General features: G+C 43.6%; 1 protein-coding gene across 2 annotated transcripts in view; it reads left to right on the forward strand.

Moving 5' to 3' along the window:
• Positions 1-1273: 1273 nt before the first annotated feature.
• NUP107 (nucleoporin 107) overlaps positions 1274-27514 on the forward strand; it is a 528088-nt gene continuing 501847 nt past the window's right edge. Inside the window, exons 1-4 of one of the 2 annotated variants that reach the window (XM_085653472.1) lie at positions 1274-1458; positions 11742-11833; positions 14747-14833; positions 24792-24907. In XM_085653472.1, coding sequence (XP_085509598.1) covers positions 11758-11833; positions 14747-14833; positions 24792-24907 — 279 coding nt within the window. In that variant the 5' untranslated portion in view covers positions 1274-1458; positions 11742-11757. The remainder of the gene's footprint in view (positions 1459-11741; positions 11834-14746; positions 14834-24791; positions 24908-27514) is intronic. The other variant, XM_085653473.1, reaches the window with a different exon arrangement.

Below are 27514 nucleotides of genomic sequence, written 5' to 3' on the forward strand. Positions count from 1 at the left end.
GGTGTAGAATAAAGATGAAGGTTTATTGATCTTAGTTCTTAGATGGTCTAGAAGTAGATCTGTATTTAATAGATCTGTATTCAGCTCCACCAGGAGCAGCCTCCCTGCTGCTCAGCCCATACTCCAACTGACACTCCACATCCAAGCATCCTCACATTCCATTACCTCACCATGCGCACCAACATTCCACAGCACATCCATACTGGCTGAGCAGCAAGGGCAGAGAAGAAGGAAAGATGCATTATACCCTAAATCAGATACAACTGTGTGATTGCAGGGTTTGAAGCTGGCGGAAGCAGTGAGCTCCTGTCTTGCATTGCCTGAGGCACTTAAAACAACATGGGAGTGTTTTAGACACTGTGATAAATGGTACGTTTTCAGAAAGGAAGCATATGTTTTCACTTTACAAGTATTTAGCCTAGTAGTTAGTATACCCATTACCTGCACTCAACTGTGACAGGCTGTATGGCCTGACCGTGCTGACTGGAGTTGTGCTCTTCTCCATGAGCAATGTCAAATCTATACCTTAGCTAAGCGTTTCATGAATACCACAACTGTTTGAGTTTAAAGTCCTTTGTAGAACAAAAAGCTGAGATTTGAGACCTGTATATCCTTTTCATGCTCCCAGTGTCACACTTAAGGAATGTTAATGTCACTCATAAGCGTCCTTTACCTTGGCATTGTCACTTATAAGCAGCTTCAAAACTTGGCAGCTATGCCCTACCATCTTAACACTTACTACCCCACTGTATTGATACTCCCCTTTTGGAAGCGATTCCACATTCCCAAAGGGCTCTTGCGCAGCTTGAATAAACATTTAAAAGCTTCATAGGGAACACTGCAGGTGGTAGATAAATATGGTGTTTCTAATTGTAAGCGAGATTGTTGTTTTACGTCCGATTCTGTTTATGCTTCAAACCAAATCAAGGAAGGAAACAGCGGTATTTATAACTGCTCTGACGAACGCTCTGCATTTAGTTCGGCAATCGTTGTTTAACCAAAGCTGCTGAATTGTTCACAACTACATTTCTATTTGACATATACATTTGTTGCGCGTTTTGACGCTTTCAATACAAGTCTTTCACCTACAAATCTTCTCCCTAAATGACTAACGGTGGAGTGGAGAACTTGGACGCTCAGTTTTTACAACCAATCGCGTGAAGGCTATAATATATTCGTGGGTAGGAGAAACTATGGAGCGTTTGGATTGATCACATGAATTCACGTTATAGGATTGGCTGCCATGAGCTATTGTGAGTTATCCATAGGCTGCGGGGACTTGGAGCTTGTATCGTAGGTCAAGGTAGGCTAAAAAATGTTACCTACTTTTTTATTGGCTATGAGGCCATAGAGAGGCTTCGTTGATGTCAGTAGCCGGAAGATCCTGGTGCCCCATGTGAACTGGATAGCTGCTGGCGGGTAGATTTCCCCAAGGCGGGCTCACTCAAATTAGAACAGGTCTGTATCATTTTTACTTCCGTAACAACATGTGTGTTTCCCCCACATCGGCCCTTGACGTTTATGCATTCACCTCTTCCTCGCTGGATTGATCTGAAAAGCCGCTTGTGTGCCGTGCTGCCTGCCGTAGCAGCGGGAAGTCCAATGTTTTCGACTCTCGCCTTCACTACTATATTTGGACTGCTGGTCCACTTGCCCCATATTGTCTAGATTTTTCTAGATGCATCATATTTGTGTTTGCTGGGTTCCTGTGTGAAGCTTTGTACGTCACGTGAACACTGTTATCTGCAGACAGTGGTATAATACTGTTCTAAAGCTGGTTTATGTTTATTAAGAAAACACGTATACGTACCCTATTGCAATGGCAACATCGACTTAAAGCTTTTCATACCACACTTCAGCCATTTCTAAACATTATCAATATCCGGTGTTATTGCCCATTTGAATCGTACTAAGTTTACCGACTTCTAAAGGATGGCTTAGGTTTCGAACTTGGTACTTGCCTATCATATTTTATTCCACTAGTGAGCGTTTAATGCACTGTGGCCTGAAGCCAGGCGCGCAACACCCATTGGGCTCACCGGGCTTCAGCCCCCCCCGTCGTGTGTGACAGGCCGGCTGAGACAGCCTCGCGGGCTGGCGTTCGTCTAATTGCAGCCGCACCAGAGTACTTCACGGGTCTTTAAAAGACCATTTACTCGATAATGAGGCTTTTGTTGTGTTTTCACCCCTTCCCACAGCCATTTTGCCTATGGCTGGAAGATTTAGCTCCCCCCCGAAATCTTTTCAGCCCCCCCCGAAATTTGGCTCTAGTTGCCTGCCTGCCTGAAGCACTGCGAAACAGTTGCACTTGACATGGTACAGACATACCTGTTCAATTAAAACTACTGACGTTGTCTTGTGACGGACCCCTCGCTAATATTTTTATTTTATTTGTGGCTTAGACGTGTATTTCTTTGGAACAGGAAAAATATATTTCGAGCAAAAAACACATCTTTATATTTTTCACAACATATACAATACAAAGATCCTGCATTTACTACATTTCTGAGTAGCTCATCAAGTTCTGTTTTTCCTTGCGCTGTCAAACTTTTCAATTATAAATGTACATTTACAAATATATTTGTGCTCAGAGGTCAAGTAACACACATAACAAATTGCAAACTAAAAAATAGATGTAGTAGCTTACACTTGGGTTCTCACCTGTATCTAAGCTCAGTTTTGTATATTTTTTCTTGTATTCCTGGAACTCCACTGAAAATCATGCTTGTCAATTTATTATATTATGGGTGAACTTCCAATTACCACAGCTAATCTGTTTATTCATCAATCTGATAACATTTTAGTTACATTCAAAGATGTTGGTTAATAAGTAATTTCTTCTTTCGTAGTCCTATTTTAAATGTTTTGAGAAAAAATACACTCCACTCTTAGTGTAATAAGAAACATTTCCTTGCTGCTTAGCAATAATTTTCATTGTTCTTCATGCTTTCCATTCAACATTTATAACTTTATTGCTTAATGCCATTGAAAACCTATACACGTGTTTGAAAGCAGTACATTATATTATTTTGAAACCCCTGTGAATATTGCATGCTTTGTGTTGTGATCACTTTATTCGTAGTCTGCCTTTTGATGTTCTTCTACCTCTTACTGATGAGCCTGCTCATGAAATACATGTTTGAAAGAGAAGAGCACAATGTCAGAAAGGACGTCTTATTAACATTTTTCAGCAGAACGAAAATGCTGTGTGGCAGATGTATTAACAAGTCCTAGCAATGCAGAGTCTGCTATAATTTTATGCAATATATTTGTGATACTAGGGAGCCAAACCCTAATAATGTACTGCACCCCCATATTTTGGTCATTCGTATATTTACCTTTGGCAGCTCAGCTCTGGCACCCATGATCTTGTGATAAGTAACTACTCTCATTAACATCAGGCTCATCATCTCAAGTGATTAAAATAGTGACTGGGACCACTCCAGTACTGAGTTCTAGATCAAAAAAAGTTAAAGGATTTTATTACAAATCTCAATAGAGGCATTACAGAGAAATGCAAAATATATGCCATGATGGATCAGGTGCAGAGTACTGAATCTGGATTTTTAAAGTCCCATTAAGCAGCAAAACTCATAAGTGGGATGGTCAGCGTCCCTTGGAGGAAAAAGGAAAGGTTCTTAATTTAACTGTCAGAATCGCAAAGGAAGCCAACAGCAGCTCTATTAGAAAAGAGAAAGTCTCTGGCTCACCCCAAAAACAAGTGGTTTTTTTTACACATTTTACGCATAAGTAATGAGCAAAACTGCAAATTCAGCATGGCATGACTAGCAATATCACATTGGACAAATCAGAATGAGGACCGTCACACAAATGTCTATAACACCCATTTCTAAGGTAGAAGAAATCTATCAGTGTCCATAGCAACAGCATAGTCCGAAGATGCACACAATATGAAACATGTTCAAACAAAGACTCCTACGTCGGAACATCCCAGAATAGTCCATCAGAAAGTTGCATTAGGAACACATTGAAAGTTTCATTCACAATACATGCTCTCTAAGGAATATAGCCAATTGCGTCACAGTGTCCTATCGCAGTGGAACATTGATTGGGTGGGAGCAAGAAGATCAGAACAACATACAGCATCCATTTTAAGAAAGTGGTTTCTCTACGAAATGTGATATAACTGAACAACATTAATAAACACCTAAAAATAAAATAGTTTCAAGTGCAACATTAATTCATCGGATACAACTATAATCCTTATAAAAATCATTAGCATCCATAAATATTTTGTCACCTGATATTGTGTTTTTACAAAAATCTTCCAAAACTCACTCTTCTACAAGTGTGTGATGGGGTACATTACATTTCATTTAGTGTCACATGGGATGGTGTGACACTTAGACGGACCAGACTAGCAGGTTGTCTAGCACTGTAGTGCCTGGCACCACAAGGGTTTGTTAAAAGAACCCTCACACACCAACCTAGTTGGTGTCATGCTTCATCATCGGGTTCCCAGCTGAGTAGCCGAATGCTACTCAGCTGTGCTGCGACACCTGAGACCGGAGTTGGTAGCAATGCGGGCGAGGACCTTGATAAAAAGTTTGACTATAGGGGGCCACCCCTCCCGGGACCAGATCTGAAGTGTTTTTCGTAAATAACGTAGATACACAGTAGTGGACCACAATTACGGTCAGTCCACTAAGCATAATTAGCACACCTTAGCGCGTCCTAAAAAATGTGCATACACGTGGGCTAACTTTTTTTTACCTCTCACTTTTCACTTTCACTATTTAATTCTGTGTGAGAGAGGTCCTGAAGAAAGCCCCATAATTTTTGTCCAAGGGCTGAAACATGTTCACCAGCAGATAACTAAGACACAATTAACAGTCTTTATAACGTTATCCACGTATTGTTTTTAAATATACCCTGGACCCCTGGGAATAAAGTAACTATCAGTTAGAGTACCAGAGGTATTTTTAATCCATCCCCTTCATCAAACTCACTCAAAAGAACCCAGCTCCACTGTAATCAGGTGTCGCCGCACAGCTGAGTAGCATTCGGCTACTCAGGTGGGAACCAGATGATGAAACATGACACCAACTAGGTTGGTGTGTGAGGGTTCTTTTAAAAAACCCTTGTGGTGCCGGGCATTACAGTGCTGGACAACTTGCTAGTCTGGTCTGTCCAAGTTGTTTTTCAATACTGACCAGGGACAAAGACGGCCCCTTCACGGTCCTAGCTCTCTCATTTGTTTTTCGCATGGTGTGACACTTGTCAGCCATACCTGAGAGATTTTGCTAACCCAGACTCCCAGCCGACTCTCTGCTTGCACCGATACTTCGTCAAGATAAAGGCTGGAACATGCGAGATTAGGAGAAGGAGATATGGGAACTCCTTCCTGCCATGGGAATGCTTGCTTGGAAGCTGGCCAATTCTGGTAAGATTCCTCTAACGCGGGGGGAGGTTTCTCCCAAACCTTCTAGTGTGTTTTGAGATTATAAAGCTGAGGGTTGTTGACGTAGAAACCGGGAGTTTGGAATCCGAACGGGGACGGGTGCATCTACTTCGGAGCGTGGAACTTTGGTTGCTGAGGCTCTCAACCATGGCTGTTTAACTTCCCCAGTCAGGAGTGGGCTGAGATGCAGTGTTTGCACCAGGTGAAGTATTGAGTTTTGACTAGTGCTATTGTGATGCATGGTTCCAGTGGCTGTGGTCATTTGAAGTGTTGAGTTTTGGTTATTGCCATTGTGATGTTTGGTCAGTGGCTTTGATCATTTGAGGTGTTTTCTTTGTGATGTGTGAGTGAGTTGAGGTGCACATCCAAAGTAAGCATTTGATGTGTGTATATATATCTTTCTGATCTCTTGTAGGACGTCCAGTATATTTGCTTGAGTCTTATTTCATATTATTTGCTTCTTGTTTATTCATCAGTATTGTTCATGCATTATTATTGCTTGCATATCAACATATATATATATATATATATCTCTTTGTGTATTCTAATTTTCTGCATTTGGCATCTGGGAAAGCTTTTTTTTTTTTTAGAAAGCATTCTGTAAAATAAAACCCCAAGCCTTATTCTAAAGAAGAGAGTCCTTGCATTTTGTAAACTAAAACCCTTTTCTAAAGGTGTTGTTTATATTGTGTTATGTTTCCTGCTTCAACGAGTGTTGAGCCACCGTGTGTGAGCTGTATTATCTGAGAGGCAAAAGCAAGACCTCGCTCTAAGGGGCTTCCACCACAACCTGGCAATGCAGGTTGGTAGCAAAACAAAGAGTATGCTGTTTCTAAAGGGGAGAAGATGGGGGTACTCCTTTTAGGAGCAAGGGCCCTCACACACCCCAGGGGGGTGTCATGCTTCATCATCGGGGAGCTCCTTGTTGGGCTGGCGCTTCAGTGCCCAGCGGGCCCCGCAGGAGGGCTTTTTGCAGGCTTTTCTTTTTGCTGATATGAATGGTGGAGCGTGTGGTGGCTAATAGTACAAATAGAGGGAGGGTGTGTCAATAAAAATAACTAAAGGAACTAAAAGTAACTAAAGGAGTCTTTATTCACTAAGTTCCTTAATTATGATAAAAAAATATAAAATCAAGGTGAGAGCAGGTTGTGATGAACTTCTCAAGCGCTTAGTTAATGTGTGTGAAAAGTGTGAGTGTCAACAATTGTTTCGTTCCTGATATTGTCCGAAAGATCATGGAATTTCATCAGGACCTATCTACTCATGTAGGGAAGGTAGATGCGTGCAAGTTGATGATACTATACCCTAAAATAATATATGAACACATATAGTATACCTTCTGGGGTACCTAACTGAGTGGTCTTGCGGCCCCAGTCACACAGGCAGAAGGTATACTATATAGTAAATTATCATCACAACCAGCTCTCGCCACGACTTTCTACTTTTTAATCATAACAACGGAACCTAGTGAATAAAGTGTATTTGGATTCTTTTAGTTATTTTTATTTAGACACCCTCCCTCCACTTCTACTTGGAATTAACCGCCACATCACACCCCACCATTCACATCGGCAAAAAGAAAAGATCTCTGGCAAAGAGCCCCCCTGCAAGGCCCGTTGGGCAATACAGCACTTGAACAACGAGGAGTTGCCGGATGATGAAGCATGACTCCCTGTGGGGTGTGTGAGGGCCCTTGCTCCTAAAATGAGAACCCCCTTCTTGACAGACCTAGACTTCCATTTAGGAACCGCATACTCTGTTTTGCTAGTTTAACATAGGGGTACATATGCTGGACCTTTCTCAAGCCCCAGTCCCCCCAGTTTTTATGTCTTAATGCAGGTTGTATCCTCTAGGACAGAGAAGAGGATGTACTGTAAAACGTGTTGCTGCTTGGACCAGAAGAAAAGTTCAGAGAGCAAATGACTGTACACAGCAGGGAAATTGCACCCTCTCTTTTATTTAGTGATGTTTCAAGAATATTGAAGCATTAATTGTAAAGTGCTCACTTGTAAAAGAAAGCAGTTTCATAGCTGGAGTGAAATACGAGGCTGTAAGTTATTTATCTGTTCAGACACTTTCTTGTGTGAAGTGGAGTCTTCAGGGGCCAGGGTCTCCTGTGGATATCGAAAACAATGAACGTCTGGTGCTCAGATTGCACGCACTCAGACTGTTCTTTTATCGTGATGATGCAGACTCAGTGATGTGATGTGAAGGGGTGGCCTTCTTTTCAGTTTTTTCTTAGTCATTCAGGTTTTGCTTGTTCTTGAAGTCTGGGAGCGGTATGTCTTACAGACCAGCACCTTTCCTAATCTAGAAGGTGGAAAATGTTATGACTTATGGCCCTCTATAGTAGGTCATGGTGCAAATCTGTGCTGGGCTCTCTGTGTTGTGCAAACTCGGGGTTGTCACATAGTCCTACAACAAGGTCATCATACGGCAACAGCACATCGGTCTCGGAGGAGAAAATGCACCTTGGGTATACACTTTTTACTGCAAGTGCACTGACATGACATACTCATAGGATGCCTGCACAAGGTTGTGAGTTTCCCATAACAGCACCATTTTATACAATAGGAAGCTGTAGGCTTGCCTCTCCCTAATTACAGAGAAAATGTTTAGTCACACCATAGATTAACACGTCATGGCACACTACCTTAATCAGATGAACTCTGTTTAATGGGCAGTTTGTCCAGTGTCCACTCTGAGGGCATGTTTGGTGTACCTCTCCAGGTCACAGAACAGGTTCTGAACTTCTCATTACCAGGGAAATACCTAGGCTTCTGTGCACTTGCTAGAGTAGCATGACACCAAGGGCAAAAATAAATCTGGCACTGTTTTTCCACACAGGCACTCTGGGAAGGGATTATCGCTCTTTGGCAGGGCATATTCCCGTCCCAAAAGGTGCTCTAGTCTGGTGGCTATAATTTTCAAATCGGTGGTAAGTGCTGCTGGCCTATAAGAGTCACCCGGCTTGGGGGTCCATCTCAGGCTTGAAAAAACTGAGATGAGCGCCCCACCCATTAACAGAGGCACCGCACCTAATTCAGCGATATGATTATAAGGCTTTACCAGTTTGGTTATTCATCTGGAGGAAAACTGTTGATAGGAGGCTACAGAGTGCCCCTTTAGGCCAGGTGTCTTGAGCAATTTTGGCAGAGGCTAATGCTCGCTTGACTTTTTCCTTGGTGACTGGACCATTCAGTAGGGCTGTTTGTCTCTTGTAAGTTTTTGGGAAGTCTTGCAGCGTAATATAATATTTTGTTCTTCTTTATTAAATGTGCTATTAGTATACAACTACTAATAAAGTGTCGTAATTCATCACGTTTTTCAGATCCCACCATCAGCAAATTCCTAGACTCTGAGTGTATCCCTCTGATATGATTGTTGAATCCTCTGTTTCAAGTAGCAAGCTGGTTTATTCCCTACTTTGTTGTTAGCTTAGTAATATATTAAGGCGACGAATAGTAATCTCGCTATTGGTGAAGATGGGTTTGATTTGAGCTCCGAGTCCCATTATGTGTCTTGAGTCTATGTGAGGGCATGTTTCAGTGTTTGCAACTGGTCTTTTTTAGGAGCTTCTCTAGCTTCTGAAACTTGAGCGACCTAAGCCTATGCAGTTCGGACATAGATGCTATTAACTTGCTTCTCTGGACTGCCTTAAGTGTTCCAGAAAGTCAGAGGTGATACTTCGTCTGCCTCATTTAGATCAAAAGAGTCCTTAAATGCAAGTTGTTGTGTTTTTTTTTTTTTTTTACAAGGATCTTAAATTTTAGCAGGAGGGGGCTGCCATAATGGTCTATAGCACCAGGTACAGACACAGAAGCGTGATGTGACACCATGATTGTGCCAATTTTTGCAGAGTCAATTGAAGGAGTCCATTTATTGCCGACCAGTAGATAGCTGATCCATGGAGAAGTTCTGTGTACATGTGAAAAATATGTGTACGTTCTATTGTCGGGGCATAGTTCTGTCTGGATGTCTCGAAATCCCTTGTGCTTTAAAACAGATTTCAGTTTTTTAGTGAATGCTGCTGACCTAATGTAGGATCCTGTCCTAATCGGTTTGTGTTTGCAACAGTGTAAAAGTTGCCTGACAGGAACATATCTCCTAGTGCTGATTAAACATGCTTGGAAAGGAAGTGAATAAAAAAGGTTATTTTGGCCTACATTAGGGGAATAGACAGTAGCAGTTGTCAAGGGAAGGTATCAAAGGGTTTCCTTGAGCATGAGGTATCAATCTTCTGCGTCATGCTTCTCCTTCCGTTCCCAGAAATGGAAACTGCTATGTAGGCAAATGGATACCCATTGTGTTTAGTGGGGGTTGAGGAATGCTAATATGCTGTCTCATGTTATTGTTACTTTTTTAGTTTGGTTAACTATTGTTAAGTGTGCCTCTTGAAAGCAGAGCACATGTTGGTTGGGCTCCTTCAAACACTTCCATATTGACGCATTCTTTGCAGGGATATATAAAAGTATAGCGTTCAAAGACCGTACTTTAACCGTTGTCTATTAGTAGTGAGACATGCCACCTGTGCGGGCTGATATAAAGTGAGGGAACAACTAAATCATTGCAAACAGTGCCACTGCAGCATTCAAGGGCGTCACGTCCCCCCCCCCCCTCCACCCCCTGCTCTCAACCTTTCCCCTCCCCAGCCTTCAGTAACCAAAACTGCAAACCATAAATTAATACTCAGGTGTACTGCCCTTGGAAGGGTAGCGATCTCCTTTCTTGTGACCTCCCACCCAAAGGATTACCAGGGGAGGAAAGAGCCCATCTGAGATCCCACCTCTTGTCTTTACAGGCCTCCTCAGGGCCTGTTCCAGCTTATTCAGTTTAGCCCCGCTAATCACATAGAACTGCATAGAAACCAAACATGTAAATCCTCTGCTTGTTTGAGCGTAGACAGTCCAGAATTGGAAGCCATGGTCTCTAGCCAGCATTCTGTAAAAGAGTCCTTTTTCTGAGATGCCTACTAGTTTCTTGTCTTCTCTGTGCGCAGGTTTTTCACAGCCCCCAAAGAGCTCTCTTGCCACTCCAGAGGGGCCTCCTTTATGACAACCTCAATTCTCTCCCATCTGTCTGCTATAAGATTGTGATCACGGCAAACTTTGTATCTGTCTCTCTCCACGAAATCTGGGTGTCGTTAGTGCCAACTGTACTAACGAGACCATGTCTACAACCTGAAGAATCCTTCTCCACCTGCAATCAAATATCTCAAGTCAAACTAATTGGGACGGGAGAATTGCCACTTCCTTCCCCATGCATTAGAGACTTTTAGCATCACCAGCAGGACCATAGGTTTGGAAATTAGGCTGTAAGTTACAGGGCAGATGAGTGATTGGGAGACTTGTCCGATAAGTTTGGCACCATGCTCTGTCTCTAGTTGATTCGCCCGGCCCCCTTCTATAGGTTTTGCTCTGAAAATGTGGAATAATATCTCATGAAGTATCAGAGCAAGCTAACCCTTCACATCTTTCAACCACCCCGGATAAACCAAATTCTATTGACACGTTTCACCAAATCGTAATGAACTCCAAACATACTCTAGACACAAATCCCATTACTCCACTGTAAACCCATCTACCAGATTGGCCCTTGGACATCTGGATTTACAAACTTGTTCATGCAATTTTGTTATTGCCCCCATCTTCACTTTTAGTCTGACTCTGCTTTGCAAAAATGCCATGTACAGGTACCTTTTAAGGCTTCTGGGCCATTGTAATTTGTAACCATTGCTGTATTACTCTTTTTATGCTATGCGCTCTGAGGTATGTCCATGGTATGGTATAGAAACATATAATTAAATAAAGCAACCAAATAAGGTATACATTTGCAAATTAAATCCTAATACTTTTAACCAACACTTTATGCTTATGCACTGCACCGCCTCCATACACACCATGTTTAGACCAGAGCACGTATTCAAACCTCTCACACTTCACCGACATCTCCCATATAGGTCTAGCAACAAACACGCTGCACACAAATACACTCCCAGAGGGTATAGAGGAACTCTATGCAAACCATAGCTCTTTGCAACCACCTCAGGAGCTTGAAGTACTGTATGAGTGATGCAATGAACATACCATATTAAAAGGATAGTCAGATGTTATGGATTTCACCTTTCCTCCTCCACTTTATGAACTTGTAAAATTCAGAAGTTTGTCTTCGATTAGACCCAGTAGTAATATAACTATCGCCTTTCAACGACAAAGTATGGCAAAAAAGTGCCTTCATCTTGGTGTTGTTTCAGTTGTATTGGCATGAATGATAAAGCAGTATTTTATTCTTGTTCTCTCTCTTTTTGTATTTTACACAGGAGGGATTTGCGTGCAATGTCGTCTCCTGTAGTTCGTGATGTGGAAGTGTCTTTGGCAGCTCGTCGGCAGAGCTCTCAAAAGAGAGTGTCTCGTATCTTTTTCCTGCCTGAGGAATTTTACACTGCATTTTCAGTCTTCTGCTTGCAAAAGTTTTTTAAATTTCTATTTCTTGTGATTCAGAACTTAAAGTTTGAGTATGAGATTTACCTGATCTGCTTATGTTCTAGTTTTAGTTGAAGTCTTAGGATCTAAATAAAAATATTTACTTCAACTGTAAACTGCAGTAGCCTTATGGCGCTCTGGCCAATAGTGAAAATATAATTGTGGAAGCACATGGCAAAATACTATCCAACCCATGTGAGTTTTTCTTGTTGATTGCCAGTGAATAAGTTCAAGTTCCAATTGCTTCTCTTTAAAGGCACCCAGTTAAGTTCCCTGCAGTCATATATTTTTTTTATCATAGTGCCTGTAACATGTAATAAGAAGAAATCTAATACCACTGTTTTCTTAAGCGCTAGAGTACCATCGCTATATTCTAAAATAGATGTATGTCTTGCTAGGTTGAGGGAGCCATCACTCCCCCTGGGAGCTTTGTATAGATCAAACTAATCTTGATGCCTCGTTACAGAAAATATGTAGCTAGATTTCTAGGTTGGCTATTTTGGTGCAACTTCTTCATTGTTGCCTGGAAGAAAACCACTGGCTAGATTATATCCGATCCTGGTCCAGTCACAGGACTGAGACGTCATTTACCAGAGGTGAATGATCTCCTCGGGACGACAAAAGAAAATATTTTGGCTACATATCGCTGTTCATTCTGTCTTCTGCTGTAATCGCGTTTTATGCTGTCATTCCACATGTTAGGCCTTCATAGTTAACTATTACAGGGCAGGTTGCAGCTTTGTTTTTGTGACTATGCCAAATAGTTGATGTATACTACTACTGGTGCCATTTATGCTATTCCAGTATAGTCACTCATTACATTGCCAAAATACCGGCTGTGCAACACATGTCGCAGGGAAACAGTGGCACAGGAAGGTACTTTATCAACATTTGAACATATAAGTGCACAGCTGAAAAAAGGATGTTCATTATGTGTAACCAGTATAGAACTGTTGCAGTGTTTTGTGGTTGTGTGACGTGTGGGCCCATGCACTTCATGCTTCAAAGTCATAAACGTAATCGGAAAGGGTAACTAATATCTACGGCTACTGACTTGTAGGTGGCATCAAGTCAAATATCACCTTAAAGTGGTGTAAGACTAACCACTACTCATGCTGTATATTTAGTTAATCTGATTGAAATATCTTGTATGGGTTCCTAAACAATTCAACAAACATCGTAGGGAATATAATTAATTATATGACCATGTTCTTGTTAAGATCTGATTGGTTACTTAATGGTTGATTTTAATCCAGTTATTTTAATACCTATCGACTCCCAATTTTCTAGAACGTATGTTGGTTATTCAAGAAAGTAAACTTTGTAGAGTAAACCAGTAATATTCAAAGCGTTATTCAAAACGTTATTCACTCTGTTCATATTATTTTTGCGTGAAAGCACAGGGATGCCCTAATACTAAGTGTCCTTTTTACCTGTCAAAGTAAAATAGTTCTGTAAAACATCTAATGTTGTGCTCCCTAGGATATCAGTCTACATGTAAACATTTCTTGCAGTAGATGTTGATTTAAAAAAAAAAACATTTTTTAATTGTATTCCTATTATTTTTTAATTTGCCTTCTGTTTAGCTTAGTTCACGCTATAAGGCATCTGAAAATGTCTCTTGTTTAAGAAAAAGCGCTGTAATAAAGATTTACATTACTTATTACGATGTCACAACTTATGTGCAGAGATGTTTAGCAATTTTTGAATTTTTTTTTTTAGAGCTAGAATACTTATTTAAATTAGCAGATTGTAAGGCAACAAATTGATAATTATGTGGAAAGCTCAGCACAGCTGTGGAATATATATTCCTTGCTATACTCCACCTATTTTCTTTAGCCCATCACACTAGTAAGGTACTAACCATGTGCACTGTACTACGTAATTTTGAGAAATGTTAGAAATTTAGCATGAAGTGAAATTAAAGAATATTGTAAATGTCATTCGCGTATTTAAAATTCCATCAAGGCTTAGATGGAGTCTATTCTGTGTGTGTCTCTATAACATTCGGTCATATTCTGTTGGAATTGTAGTCACTAGAGACTGCTTACGTCGGTCATAGCATCGTTAACCAACCACTGCTTGTCCGACACCAAGTGCAATGTATTTAGAATAGGTAGTTTGAAACATGCCTGCTTATCAGAAGCGAAGGGGAAAACTCGTGCCTAGAAATTTTGATATATTTTTTTTTCAATTGGTTTCCTTTGCTGACATGCTCACACCAGAAGTGTTCTATGCAAGGGACAAAACTAACACGGATATTATACTTCCATGATAGTAGCTGTTATATTACTATAATAGTGTTGCAGCAAGGAAAAGCCATGGGCCGGAGAGGCAGTAAACAATCCATATAGAGCATACCAAAGGGTACTAGAAGCATAGTGCCCTCTAGCAGCAGTGTTTGGGAATTAGCTAATATAGCTGCTACTTTTCAATTTGCCACTTTATAATTCTGCTTTTCAATCCACAGGTTGTAGACTAGTATGCTGTTTGTGGTGGTTCTTTTGCCATTGCTGTTTCACTGTGCACATAACCTCTTTCTGTTTTTTAAGGTTTACAAATGGTCTTTGGTGTTTCTCAAGCTTTGACCTATGCTCTGTAGTTTCATGATGTGATGAGTGCTACTCGTTGCATGCTGCATTCTTAGGTGTATTTGGAGTATAGTGTATTTTTATGTTGTAGTTAAAAAGTGTGAGAAAAAAACTATATTCAGTAATTGTTTTATTGCAGCTGCTTCAATTAAATAACAATGCACATCAGGCTGCTCAAAGGTCTGTCCCATGAACCTTTGAGGTGCCTAAGTGATTCATTCTTTGTTAGGTTTCTTAACCTCAGACTCCAGTTCTGACCGACACATGGAGTGGTGCTACACCTTCATCGCGAAGCCAGCAGCTCCCTCGCACCCCTGGAACATTGCCGCGGCAGCCTTGTAAGAATTGCATTGCAGAAGATTTGCAATAACTGTATTTAAGGTTGTTTTGAGTCAATGTCTGGCTAAAGGTGTTTTCTTCAGGCTTGAAAGCACATTGAGTTAATGTTAGGAAGTGGCCTTTACTAGATAATCCGTTGAAAATATGTTAAAGCAGTCTGCAGAGTTTGGGCTAGACTCACACTATACAAATAACACAGACATAAAAGACTTCTAGCTATGCATGTCTCTCATAGAGACCTATTAGCCTGAATTACTTGATTCTAAATCCAGTAATTCACTGCTCTGATGTAGCAGCGGTGGGTAACAGAACGTTTCAACCACTGTTGCAACGTCAGAAAAGAATTCCGAGCTGCTCTGCCAAGTATCTCACAGAGCTTTTGAGAGCAGCGCTAGAAATCAGGTTGCACAGCTTCTTGAGGAGGTAGAAGGCACAGGACGGGTGGGGTGAATGGCAGGAGGCTATGTATTTTTTATTTGGGACAGGGAGTAGGGGCCATGTTATGTACGGCTCCTCCATTACTCATCTTCCCCTGCATAGTAGTTAATATCGGGGTCAGATGACTTTGGGGGCCAAAGATAATATAAAAATTATAGATGGGTAAAAAGTGAATTACGGGGGTGTTTTTCACCTCTGGGTTCTAAGTGGCATCCTAGGCAACTCGAGCATCGCTCTCGTTGTCTATTTGTGGTCACCTAGAATCCCTTGGTGAAAGACATCCCCGCAATTCACGGTTACCCATCCATCATTCTAGGTATTTAATTAGTAGTTGTTCAATAAATCCTAGTCAGCAGTGAAGTCTTTCCAGCAGTCACTAACGAGGAAAAAACTAGTGATTGGTTTAGCAACAATGAACCACAAAATCTGTGGTTCTTGTAAACCTGGAAAGATATTTTTTCAGTTCCTTAAGCCTTTCATTGTAAAACAGACCGTGTATATAAAACAGCTGAGTGTTGCATCAGTTTGAGCTTTCTTCTTTGCCCTTACAGTTGGAAGGGCGCATTGAGGAATTGTTATAAAACACCTCCTTGAAAATAATTGTATAGTTGGAACACTAGAAAGACCTTTGGCTCAATTTTCAGAATGCAGCAAAATACTTTGTATTACAACTGAAAACAGGAATATATATTTTAGGAATCCCAGTATAGAAAACAAAAGTTTTATCATGGGTTGGGATCTATTTAAAAACGCATATCTGATGGAGACTTCCAGCCACAGATTCCTTACCTTTGAACTTCCAGGAGTCAGGCTTAATCCGGAAGATTTTTGATAGCAGTACCCCAGCGCACCGGTAGGTGGCGTCGGTCGAATCTGTGTGGTGTCGTAGGCGTGCATCGTCGTGACGTCTGTGTCTTCAATCTAACCCCCACTCCAGCGTGCTGACGTCTGTTCTTTTCTTTCCTTTCCGCGCCAGCCAGTGAGGATACGTTGAAGAGAACTACCCCCTGTCACTTTTTGACAGAGTTTTTTCGACCTATTGTCTACTCCTTCTGGCGTGTTAGGAATGTCCAGTAGGAAGACTATGGGGTTCAAGCCGTGTGGCACCTGACACCGCGCCATGTCGGTAACAGACCTCCACCTTGTGTGTCACTGGTGCCTGAAGCGCGACCACGACATGAGGTTGTGCTCTGATTGCCAGGCCATGGCACCAAAGGCTTTGAGGGAGCGGTCCCTGAAGCTGCTCATGGCCCGGCACGCACCAAGGAGGCTGCCTCGTCGATCTCGCTCCCGGTTTCGGTTGAGCGGAAGGTCCGAGCATCTCTCTGGGGACTCAAAGTCCTCTTCGTCCAAGTTGTCAAGTAAGAGACAGCACAAGAAGCAGAAGCGTGAGACGGAGGAGCCTCTGCGTTCTAGGACCCGTTCTGCAGATCGAGTCCTTGGGTTGATTCCACTTCTCTCTCCCTTTCCAGGGATAGGAGCCCCCCCCCCCCCCCACCCAACTTAAGCAATTTTATGATACCATGTGCGCTGTGTTTGGGCGGCCTGACCCTGCCATCACGCCTTCAGGGCTAGGTGATGGAGATCCCATGGGTCCTGTGTCTTCGGCCCTTGCCCCGACGCCACGGCCTCCTGTCGGACCAGTTCCGGTCGCACCACCCACAGCGCCTCCCCCATCCTCATCCCAGACGATACAGGGCTGGTCTGTCGTCAGCCGAGGACAGCGCTGACGGAGCCGTATGGCTTCATACTGTCTAACCAGCCCCTTTGTGAAGATTTAGGGTTGGAGGGAAAGGATTGGGAGGGGTATAAGGATCCCTTAGAAATTCTGCACCCCTAGGACATGGACTGGTATGAGGATTTGGGTGATGCCAGTGGATTGGACACCTCCCCAGATTCTGCCCTGCTGTATCCCCCTAACCTGGCTAAGGAGAAGGGGACGTTGTTTGCAATGGTGTTGCATAGGACTGCGGAGGTCCTGGACTTACAGCTTCACACAGTGGCGGTCAAGATGAATGTCTTGACGCAGGTCCTGCAGCATGGTGTTTCCTCATCGGAACCCTTGCTACCTTTTAACCAGGCTTTAACGGGCGTTCTTCTCGTCACCTGGTCCAAGCCCAGCACAGGGGCTCCTGTGAATAGAATGATTGCACTCTGCCATCGCCATGCATCGGGGGACCCTGTTTTCCTCAGTGCTCACTCCACCCCCTCAAAGCTTGGTGGTCCAGGCTTCCACGTCCTGTGGTGCGTTCCCTTGCGCCCCTCTGGACAGGGAATCCAAACGGCCGGAGATCTTTGGGAAGACATTTTCTCTTCCGCCAGCCTCTCATTGCGGTCGGTGAACACCGCATGCCTTTTGGGACATTATTCCCATTCTATATGGGATACGGTTATCTGGTGCTGCCCAGTATCTCCGAGGAGGAACAGATCCTGCTCGCCCAAGCAATTTCAAACTGGAGGGATGCAGCGAAGTTCGCCATTCGCTGTGGCTTGGACATGAGAGACTTTGCTGGGCAGAGTGATTTCTTCGACGGTGGCTATTAGGCCACATGCCTGGCTGAGAACGTGTGGATGTTCATTCCAACGTTACTGACATGCTTTTTGATGGCTTGCGTTGCTTCGGACACAAGGCCGACGCAGCATTTGAACGCTTCCAAGTATTCGCGGGCTACTGCCAAACCCTTGGTCCTCAGTACTACACCCCTGCCTGAATCATCTTTTCGCTCCTTTCGTGGCTGCAGAAGCGGCTTCCAACCCAATCCCAGCAAGCAGGTTCTGCAAGTTCAGCAACCTCTGCGGGCCGGGCTGCGGTTCATCCCGTCCTCGAGGGTCGGGAGGCCAGAAGTCGGGCCAAGCCACCATCTCCACCACAAAACCTTCCTAATCCGGTCCTTCGGGGTCACAAGCCATCACGTCCACCACTGACGTGATGTCACCTCGGATAGGAGGGTGTTGCAGATAGTTCGAAGGGGTTACTCTGCCTCGCTCCCTGCCGAATGGATAACTGCCGCTTAAATGCAGACTCTTGCCCACCACACCATCCAGTCACCCTAAGTCTAAGAACTCTACCTCACCCACCTACCAACTTAGTCCTGCCTCACCCCTGTGTATATCACTCCTTTATTTTGTAACTTTTTGGATATTAAGGCTGCATTCTGCTCTGAGACTCTCGACTCGCAGCGAACCAATATGTATACTATTGTTACGTTTTGTATTGATTTCCCATCACCTTTGTTGTAAAGCGCTCCGACACCCTCCGGTCTGGCTAGCGCTATATAAAACTCCTAAATAAATAAATACTCCCTCCCCTTCAAGACTACACCTCCCTCTATGCCTCCAACTCACGATCGACTGACTGGGGATCATCTTGCGCTACTCCACGAGGAAGTCAAAGCTCTCTTGGCCAAGGGAGCTATAGAGAGGGTTCGCCGACATAAATAGGCTGTGGTTGGTATTCCCACTATTTCCTGGTTCTAAAGAAGGATGGAGGGCTCCGTCCTATCCTCGAACTCAGAACCCTCGACTACTTCTGCAAGAAAGAGGAATTCAAGATGCGCACTCTGGCTCAGGTACTGTCTGCTCTAGACCTGGGAGACTGGATGGTAGCGTTGGACTTATAGGACCCCATATTCCCGTCCTGCCGGCCCATCGTCGCTACCTCCGGTTTACAGGGGTCCAATAGCACTTTCAGTTTGCTGTGCAGCCCCTTTGGCCTCACCAGTGCCCCGCAGGTGTTCACCTAGGTGATGGCGGTGTTTGCAGCTCATCTGCGGAGATCAGGGGTTCCAGTCTTCACCTATCTCGACGACTTTTTGTTGAAGGTGGGCTCGTCCCAGGCAGTCGTCTCCTATCTCCAGACTACGACGAACCTCTTGCATTCACTGGGGTTTACTATCAACATGCCGAAGTCACACCTGACTCCCTCTCAGACACTCCCCTTCATTGGAGCAGTTCTGGACACAGTGCAGTTCCGGGCTTAGTCTCCCGAGCGGGGAGTCCAGGATATTCGGGCTATGATACCGATCGTTCAGCCTCTATCCTGGATTTTGGTGAGAATGACTCTGAGGCTGTTGGGCCTCATGACCTCTTGCATTCTTCTTGTGGACCATGCCAGATGGCAAATGCGTGCTCTGCAATGGGACCCGAAGTTCCAATGGGCGCAGCATCAGGGAAATCTCACCAACCTGGTCTAGCTCTCGGAGGGAACTGGTGTGGCTATCAAACTGCGATTGGGTCCGAGGCAGACCCCTTTTCCTTCCCCCATCCAGAACACACAGTAATGACTGATGCATCCCTTCTGGGATGGGACGGCCATCTGGGAGAGGTGGAGATCAGAGGACTCAGATCTCCGGCTCCATATAAAACTGTTAGCGCTTCAGGTGATCCAGCTGGCACTAAAAGCCTTCCTGCCGTCCATCAAGGGGAGGCTAGTTCAGTTGTTCATTGACAACACGACCGCCGTGTGGTACTGCAACAAGCAAGGTGGGGTGGGGTCGTGGACAGCAGAGCATTACCCTGGTGGTTCAGCATCTAGCTGGTTCTTTGAACTCCAGAGCGGATGAACTCGGCCGAAGGCGCCTAGTGGATCACGAGTGGTGTCTCCATCTGGAGGTGGCGCAAGGACTTTTACAACGGTGGAGAGAGCCTTGGTTAGATCTGTTTGCCTCTGCATAGAATGTGCAATGTCCGCAGTTTCCAAGGCGGCTCTCGCTCCGCAATGCTTTCTGTCACGAGTGATACCAAAGGGGATGATGGACGGAGCGTTTGAGCAAATCAAACACTCACCCCCGTCAACTGATCTGGGTTTAATCCATCATCATTCTTTAGCTCACTCCACCACCCCAGTTCAGACATGGCCATGTGCAAATCAGTCTGAACCTGTGCCTCATTGTCACCCCGAGTGGGAAGGGTATGACCAGACGTGGGTCCCGTGCTCACGATGCCACTGGAATCAAGCTATCCTGGCTGAAGAGAGGTGAAACCCCGAAACCGGTCCTAGGATGCTTGTTTCCAGTCCAGGGAAGACCTGGCTTGGCAGTTCGGGTTGGACTGTTACCATGAGGCACAGGGTCAAGACTGATTTGCATATGGCTGGGTTCAAACTGGAACGGCATGGTGAGTAAAAAAAATGATGGATTTAGGCCCAGATCTCTGTATTGGGGTGAATGTATGACATTGTTCTGGATTCTGTCCATCAACTGATGTTTTTGCTTCTGTCACGAGTGGAGCGCCGGCCTCCTGTACGCCTTTCCGCCCATACCTCTCCTACGCAGAGTGCTCAAGAAGATCAGGAGCAACCGGGCACGAGTCATTCTTGTCACTCTGGACTGGGCATGGAAAGTCTGGTATCCCGAGCTTCTCGCAATGAGCATCGATCTTCCGTTCAGGCTGCCCCTTCGGGAAGAACTCCTGTCGCAGCAGCAAGGGAAGGTTCTCCACCAGAACATGTCCACTCGCCGCCTCCTTGCATGGAGATTGAGCGGCGACAGCTGACAACTTTTGACCTTCCGACTGCTCTGAGGTTATTCTGCAGCCAGGCATCCCTCCACGAAGTCCGTATAAGCCTATATTGACTCTCTATCTGCATCTTTTTTGGATATCCTTCTGTCCATACTTCCTTGCCCCAGCAATGCTCTGCTCTGGGCACCTTGAAGGGCTATCTTTTGGCTCTTTCCTTCGGCTGCCTGATCAGCCTTCTCTTTTCAAATCCCTTCTGGTGCAGAATTTTTTAAACAGGTTAACTCACTTGTTTCCTCCTTCGCCCTTTATTATGCCACAGTGGAACCTGAATTTGGTTCTCACCTTTCTGATGTGTGCACCGTTTGAGCCGCGGCACAACTGCCCTCTACGGCTGCTCACCATCAAAACAGCCTTCTTAGTGGTGATAACTTCTGCCAGGAGGGCGAAGAACTGCAGGCACTGTCATCACAGCCTATTCAGTAAAAGGGGGGTCCCTGGGAACTGGATGGGTAGACAGGGGAACTAGGGAACAACGGGCGTCAAAGGGAGGAGCAAAACCCCATGTCTACACACAAATAATTTCGTTACGCCCAGACCGGGTCAAGTTAATACGAAAAAGCCGAGGGCCAGGACAGGTTCGAGCAGAAAAAGAGATCAAAAGAGATAAAAGTAAACTCAGTTTATTTCAATGATAATGTTTAGAATAATCAATAAACGAAATAGCATACAATATATTTAAACGAGGGTCCCACACACAAAGACAAACATAAATACATTCATTCAGACAACAGACTCATGTATAGGACATAACATGACCAAATGTACAGAGATGATACATATTAGCATATCAGTAAAGTACCAAAATACCTCAGTATTATCGAAATTAGGAAGGATAACAGTTCAAAACAAAATCGTGCATTCCCAATTTATACGGGCAGATAATATCTTCTGATAGGCACGAGAGGACAGGAGCCAACGCACGTTTCGGTGTTATCTACACCTTCATCAGGTCAACTCTTCTAGGGGATATAGGAGAGGCAGAAAATATGCATCGAAACGGGTTACATCAGTTCCAGCGCTAAGTCCGATCAGAAGTGGTGTAGAGGACCAGTAAATGAGTGCAGACGCCATCGAGACCCATCACTTTCGCCTCTTCTTCGCCCGAGCGTTACGGCCACTGACGGTGTCAGTCTCTGTTGGTGAATATAAGATACGCTCTACCATGTCTTGACTTACCCGTGACTACGATGACCTATCTGCGGTACATTTAAAACCTCCGCTCATCCTGATGTCGCGCTACTTTGTCGGAGGAAGAGCAATTGTATGGCCACGATCTTTTGAGTGATACACCCCTGCCAGACCCAGAGTTATCTACCTCTGACGTCTCCCAATCCATTCGCGTAGCACTCATTAACTGGTCCTCTACACCACTTCTGATCGGACTTAGCGCTGGAACTGATGTAACCCGTTTCGATGCATATTTTCTGCCTCTCCTATATACCCTAGAAGAGTTGATCTGTATTGCCCCCCTGAGTGGAAGGCTCCTTTCGTGTTGTCCCACACGCCTGTCATCACCGTTGCCCTGATGAAGGTGTAGTTAACACCGAAACGTGCGTTGGCTCCTGTCCTCTCGTGCCTATCAGAAGATATTATCTGCCCGTATAAATTGGGAATGCACGATTTTGTTTTGAACTGTTATCCTTCCTAATTTCGATAATACTGATGTATTTTGCTACTTTACTGATATGCTAATATGTATCATCTCTGTACATTTGGTCATGTTATGTCCTATACATGAGTCTGTTGTCTGAATGAATGTATTTATGTTTGTCTTTGTGTATGGGACCCTCGTTTAAATATATTGTATGCTATTTCGTTTATTGATTATTCTAAACATTATCATTGAAATAAACTGAGTTTACTTTTATCTCTTTTGATCTCTTTTTCTGCTCGAACCTGTACTGTCATCACAGCCTCCTTACTAGGCGGTCTTTCCGGATGAAGTGGTGCTCCGTGCAAGGGCATCTCCTCTACCTAAGGTGGTAACGACCTTTTATATGGGGCAGTTGGTTACTCTACCCACCTTCTATGCACCTCCGCACCGTTCCAAGGAAAAGGAGCGTCTCCATTGTCTGGACCCAAAAAGAGCATTATCCTTCTACCTCGATCCAAACAAAGATCTTCGGGTGGATGGCCAACTCTTTATAGGGTATGTGGGTGCAAAGAAAGGGCATGCTGTCCAAAAGAGGACTTTTTCCCGCTAGGTTATTCTCTGTATCAAAATCAGTTGCGCCTTAGTGAAGTATGATCCTCCTGAAGGGCTTAGAGCCCATTCCTCTAGGGCAAAAGTGGCCACCAAAGCTCTTCAGGGTGGTGTTCCCGTCTCAGATATCTGCCAAGCAGCCACAAGGGCATTGATGCACATGTGTGCCAGACACTAGTGCCTGGATTCCCAAGTTCGCAGAGAAGGCATGTTTGGCCGCTCTATTTTTCAAGACTTCCTGGTCTGAACCTTTCCGTAGTCCCTCGTTCGGGAATGGCATTGCTTGGGTATCTGTTCAAAGTTAAAGAATCTACGGCTAGATGTCTCTCTCAGATGGAGAAGTTATTTAACTCCGGTAACGCCTTATCTGGTAGAGACATGAGCTAGCCTCAGATTCATTACCGCCCCACCCATCCCTCCCACTGCGGATTGGTTCTAGTGTTGAGCGCTTTTCCCTGCAGAGCCATAGTTGTCTTTTTTTTTTAACACATCCTGATCAGTCACTTCATGGCTCCACGCTTCCGGCGCGGAAAGTCGTGAAAAGTACTGATATCAGCGTGCTAGAGTGACGTCACGACGGCAAACACGACTCCTATGATATCAAGCAGTGGCGACTGACGCCACCTACCGGTACGCAGGGTAACTGCTATCTAAAATCTTCTGGATCCAGCCTGACTCCTGAAAGTTCAAAGGTAAGGATTCTGTGGCTAGATCATGTCTCTACCAGATAAGGCATTACCGAAGTTAAGTGACTTGTCCTTTCATTACAATGTGGTCTTCCATTGATTTAATTTGGTTGATTTCTGGGATAATAGCAGAAATTGCATGTGTAGTTGTCCAGAAAAAGTATCCCACCAATAGATTTGTCTTGATAGCTAGATGTTAAATCTGCAAATAATTGCTGATTCATTTTGCTTGATTTCTGAGATAATAGTACATTGCACATGTAGTTGTCCAAAAGTACTGTACCACCAATAGATGTGCCTTTATAGCTAGATGTTAAATCAGCGAATAGTTTCTCTCCAGTGCTTTTTAAGCACTGTCTAAACAGCCTTAATTTATTCAAGGTGTCCGAGTGATAATGCAATAAAATGGAAGTCTTTGTATGGTAAGTGATGATTCTTTTTGTTTTTTAAATCTCAAGTACAGAGCCGTGATGAAAATACAGCTACAAAATTCACAATCTTAAGATGTAAAGCTGCCCCTTTTTGTGTAATAAGATTGTGTTTGCAGAATCCATCCAAATCTCGGCATATAAACATGTTAATAATGTTGGTGGTATATGGATGGCCTAAGCAGTTTGTAGAGAGAACACTACGTTGACAATTATTTTTATTTGCTTTGCGGAACTTACCACTGTAATTGCATTGTATTGCAGGAGATTTTTGCAATTAAATGTCCAAAATCCTGAGCAACAGTGAGTGACTTGTGGTTCAATAGGAAATGGAAAAGTTTGAGACTTGTGCAGTAGGAGCAATGGGTATCTGCATGCATGGAGAATGTATTTTTGGTAGGGGGTGGTCTTCGGAGCTCAACAGAATAGGTAGTTCTCAAGAGAGCGGAGCGCATCAGTTGAAGGTAGCTTTCCCAGATTAGCAGCTTTCCTATTATACCAAGGTGCTCTAACTATTTTTACATGTATTCTTGTTATAGCACTGGACCTCCAGGATCCCTGGTTCCATCTCTGATCCACCCTTGGTGTCGCTTGGTTTGAGCTTTGTGGCGAGATGGCGAGTGTTCACAATTGTGTGATACTCTTTGTCTACTGTAAAGCTGAAGTTGTCCTGTGTTTTCAGTGACTCCACAGACCCGCAGTGCTGCAAGGCAGCCAGATGTTTCTGCTATTCTTGGAAGTGGAGGCAGGTCTACTCATGTGACGCAGACTCCAGGGCGCCTCGGGAATCTGTCTATGGTGAGTTATTTCCCACCCAGAAGCAGTACCTGGTATAAGGTAGGAAATCCTAATCATCCTTTCACTAAACAACTTGTTAATTTTAATTCCACCTCCTGCTTGGAACATTCCTGGGAGCAGGTTTAATGTTTTTTTGTTGTTTTCTGTCGGCCATGAAATTCTACTTTTGTAGTGGTCATATGACAAGTGTTGAACAACAGGATGTGAAATTGTTCTTGATTTAATCCTATTGAAGTGCATATTTCTTTGTTTGAGAATTACATCTGACTTTATAGTTGAAACTCCTCATGGCACAGATTGCAGACTTTGTGGTATTGGTGAACTTTCTGGTCATAAAATGGTGTAGTGATCTCCTTTTTCAGAGGAAGGGTAAAGATCTGCATTATCATAAAACCCATGTTTCCAATGATATTGGGTGTTAATGCACAATGCAAAGACAAAGTAATGCCTTTTTACATGTATCCATGCCGCGTTTGTGTTTGCAGACTGAGCATGCAGCTTCCCTTTAGAAGTCATGCTGAGCCACATTCACATACAGTTGAAGCTGTTCAGAGAGCAATAAGGGCAAATTAACCCAGGTTAGAAGAAAGATGGGTGTCCAGATTTAAAATTTGGCAGGAAATGTGATGATAAATATACAGGGCATAATGCAGATATAAAACTTTGTGAAAACGTGCCTAGTGAGGTACAAATTCCTGACCTTGTAAAGTAACGATAGTGCCCAACCTATTGGATTACTCTTGCTCATTAGATGTGTTCAAGTTAAATGGAACATTGACATCTTACATTTATAATCGAGCTGAATTACTTATGTCCCTTGTTCTCAAGAGCACAGAGTTTTACGGATGTGATTATTCATATCTCGCAAACACAAGGAGATAATGGACTGGCATAGAGGGTGAGTGTCAGAAAAGTTTCAGCGCTCCATCCATCATCTCCTTATGTATGCTTTGTTTGCCCTAAGTTGGCAGGGTATGCCCAGACGTGGGTCCCTTGCTCACTTTGCCACTGGATTCAAGCTAGCCTGGCTGGTGAGGGGTGTTACCCGAAACCCGTTCCAGGATGCTAATTTCCGGTCCAGGGAAACGTGGCTTGGCAGTGTGGGCTGGACTGTTCCTATGAGGCACAGGGTCAAGACTGATTTGCATATAGCTTTGTCTGAACTGGGGTGGCGAAGTGAGCTAAAGAACGATGATGGATTAAACCCAGATCTGTGAATGGGTGTGATTGTCTGAAAACTTTCAGCGCTCTGTCAAACATCTCCTTGTGTTTGCTTTGTTCATATCTCCTAATGAAAGTTATATACTCTGCTATAGTTGAATTCTGTTTGTCCAATTGTTTCAGCAATTCGAGATGTGGCTGAATGTTGGCTTTTGACGCCATTGCGTATTCTGAAATTTTGTTTCTCAGACCCAGTACATATTTGTTATTGTGGCATGCCTTTTCCTTTTCAGTGCTTAAGCATTCCTTCTAAGAGATGGGGCTACACGTTTTGTAGCACTTGTGAGCAACATGTCTGGATCTCATTACATTTCCTCCTGGAGTGTTTGCCTGTCCTATGGTCTCACCAAACTCATTTGCATGTAAAGAGATGTTTGAATCTTTTCGATAACAACACGTGTCTTTTGTGAGGCTGAGTCTGTAGTCTGACAACATCGTTCAGAAAAACAAATTTAAAAAAAAAACGGCATTTGCAGCTGCGCCCCATCACATGAGCAGTTTTGGCCCAGAAACACGCATCTTTTTGGCATTTAGTATCCTGATCGTAACTAGAAACTGGTACCTGCTGCGATAGCTTCCAGTTGTACATCATGGACAATTCACCAGAAGGCCATTTTTCTCTCCAGTTCACCCACCTTGTGCTTCTTCCCGTTTCCTTATCTTCATGTTTGTTGGCTTGGCTATTCTTTGGAACATCTTAATTAGTCAATAGCTGCCCTGGAAAAGGACTTGATTGGGGGCAGGTAGAATAAAACCATGTCATTGAAATAACTGCACAGCATCCTTTCTGTTATTTTGTGACTTTTCTTGCTTTGGTGAATTGTCATCCAGCCATTAGAAAGTAAAGGCAATTATCAATCATATCTCTGCTCTCTAACAAGCACTTTGGCTCAAATAGATTGAATCCTTGTATGCTTCGTTCGAAAACAGTTGACAAAGATTCTACAGTGAAAAAACAGGCAAATTTAAACAAAAGAAAGAAAATGTCTTATTTTAAGTCTCCAGCATATATATTTCAGCACCAGTGAAGGGATAGTGGCTGTTTACCTGTGCTTTTGAGCCAACAGAATCTGGATGTAGGTTAGAACTCCCTCAAAAATGTCAGTATTGTTAATTGTTTCTTCACCCATACCATTGATTAAATCTACTAAGGGTTTCCCTTTGTTTGCAAACGTTAGAAATGTGTTAGTACTTGCTAAATGAGTTGGAGGTGACTAGTGGATATTGACATTTTCAGTTTGCAAGGTATTTTAGTTATTAACTAAATGTTCAGATGATTTGCTGTCATTTTTTGAAGTGAAGACCCATACCGTGAGCTGAAAAAAAAAGTTGCTGCTTAGCAGTGCCAATATTTAGCAGCAGTCAGGATATAATTATCCAGTCCCA

The sequence above is a fragment of the Triturus cristatus genome, chromosome 4_1, assembly GCF_964204655.1.
Source record: "Triturus cristatus chromosome 4_1, aTriCri1.1, whole genome shotgun sequence".
Taxonomy (NCBI): Eukaryota; Metazoa; Chordata; class Amphibia; order Caudata; family Salamandridae; genus Triturus; species Triturus cristatus.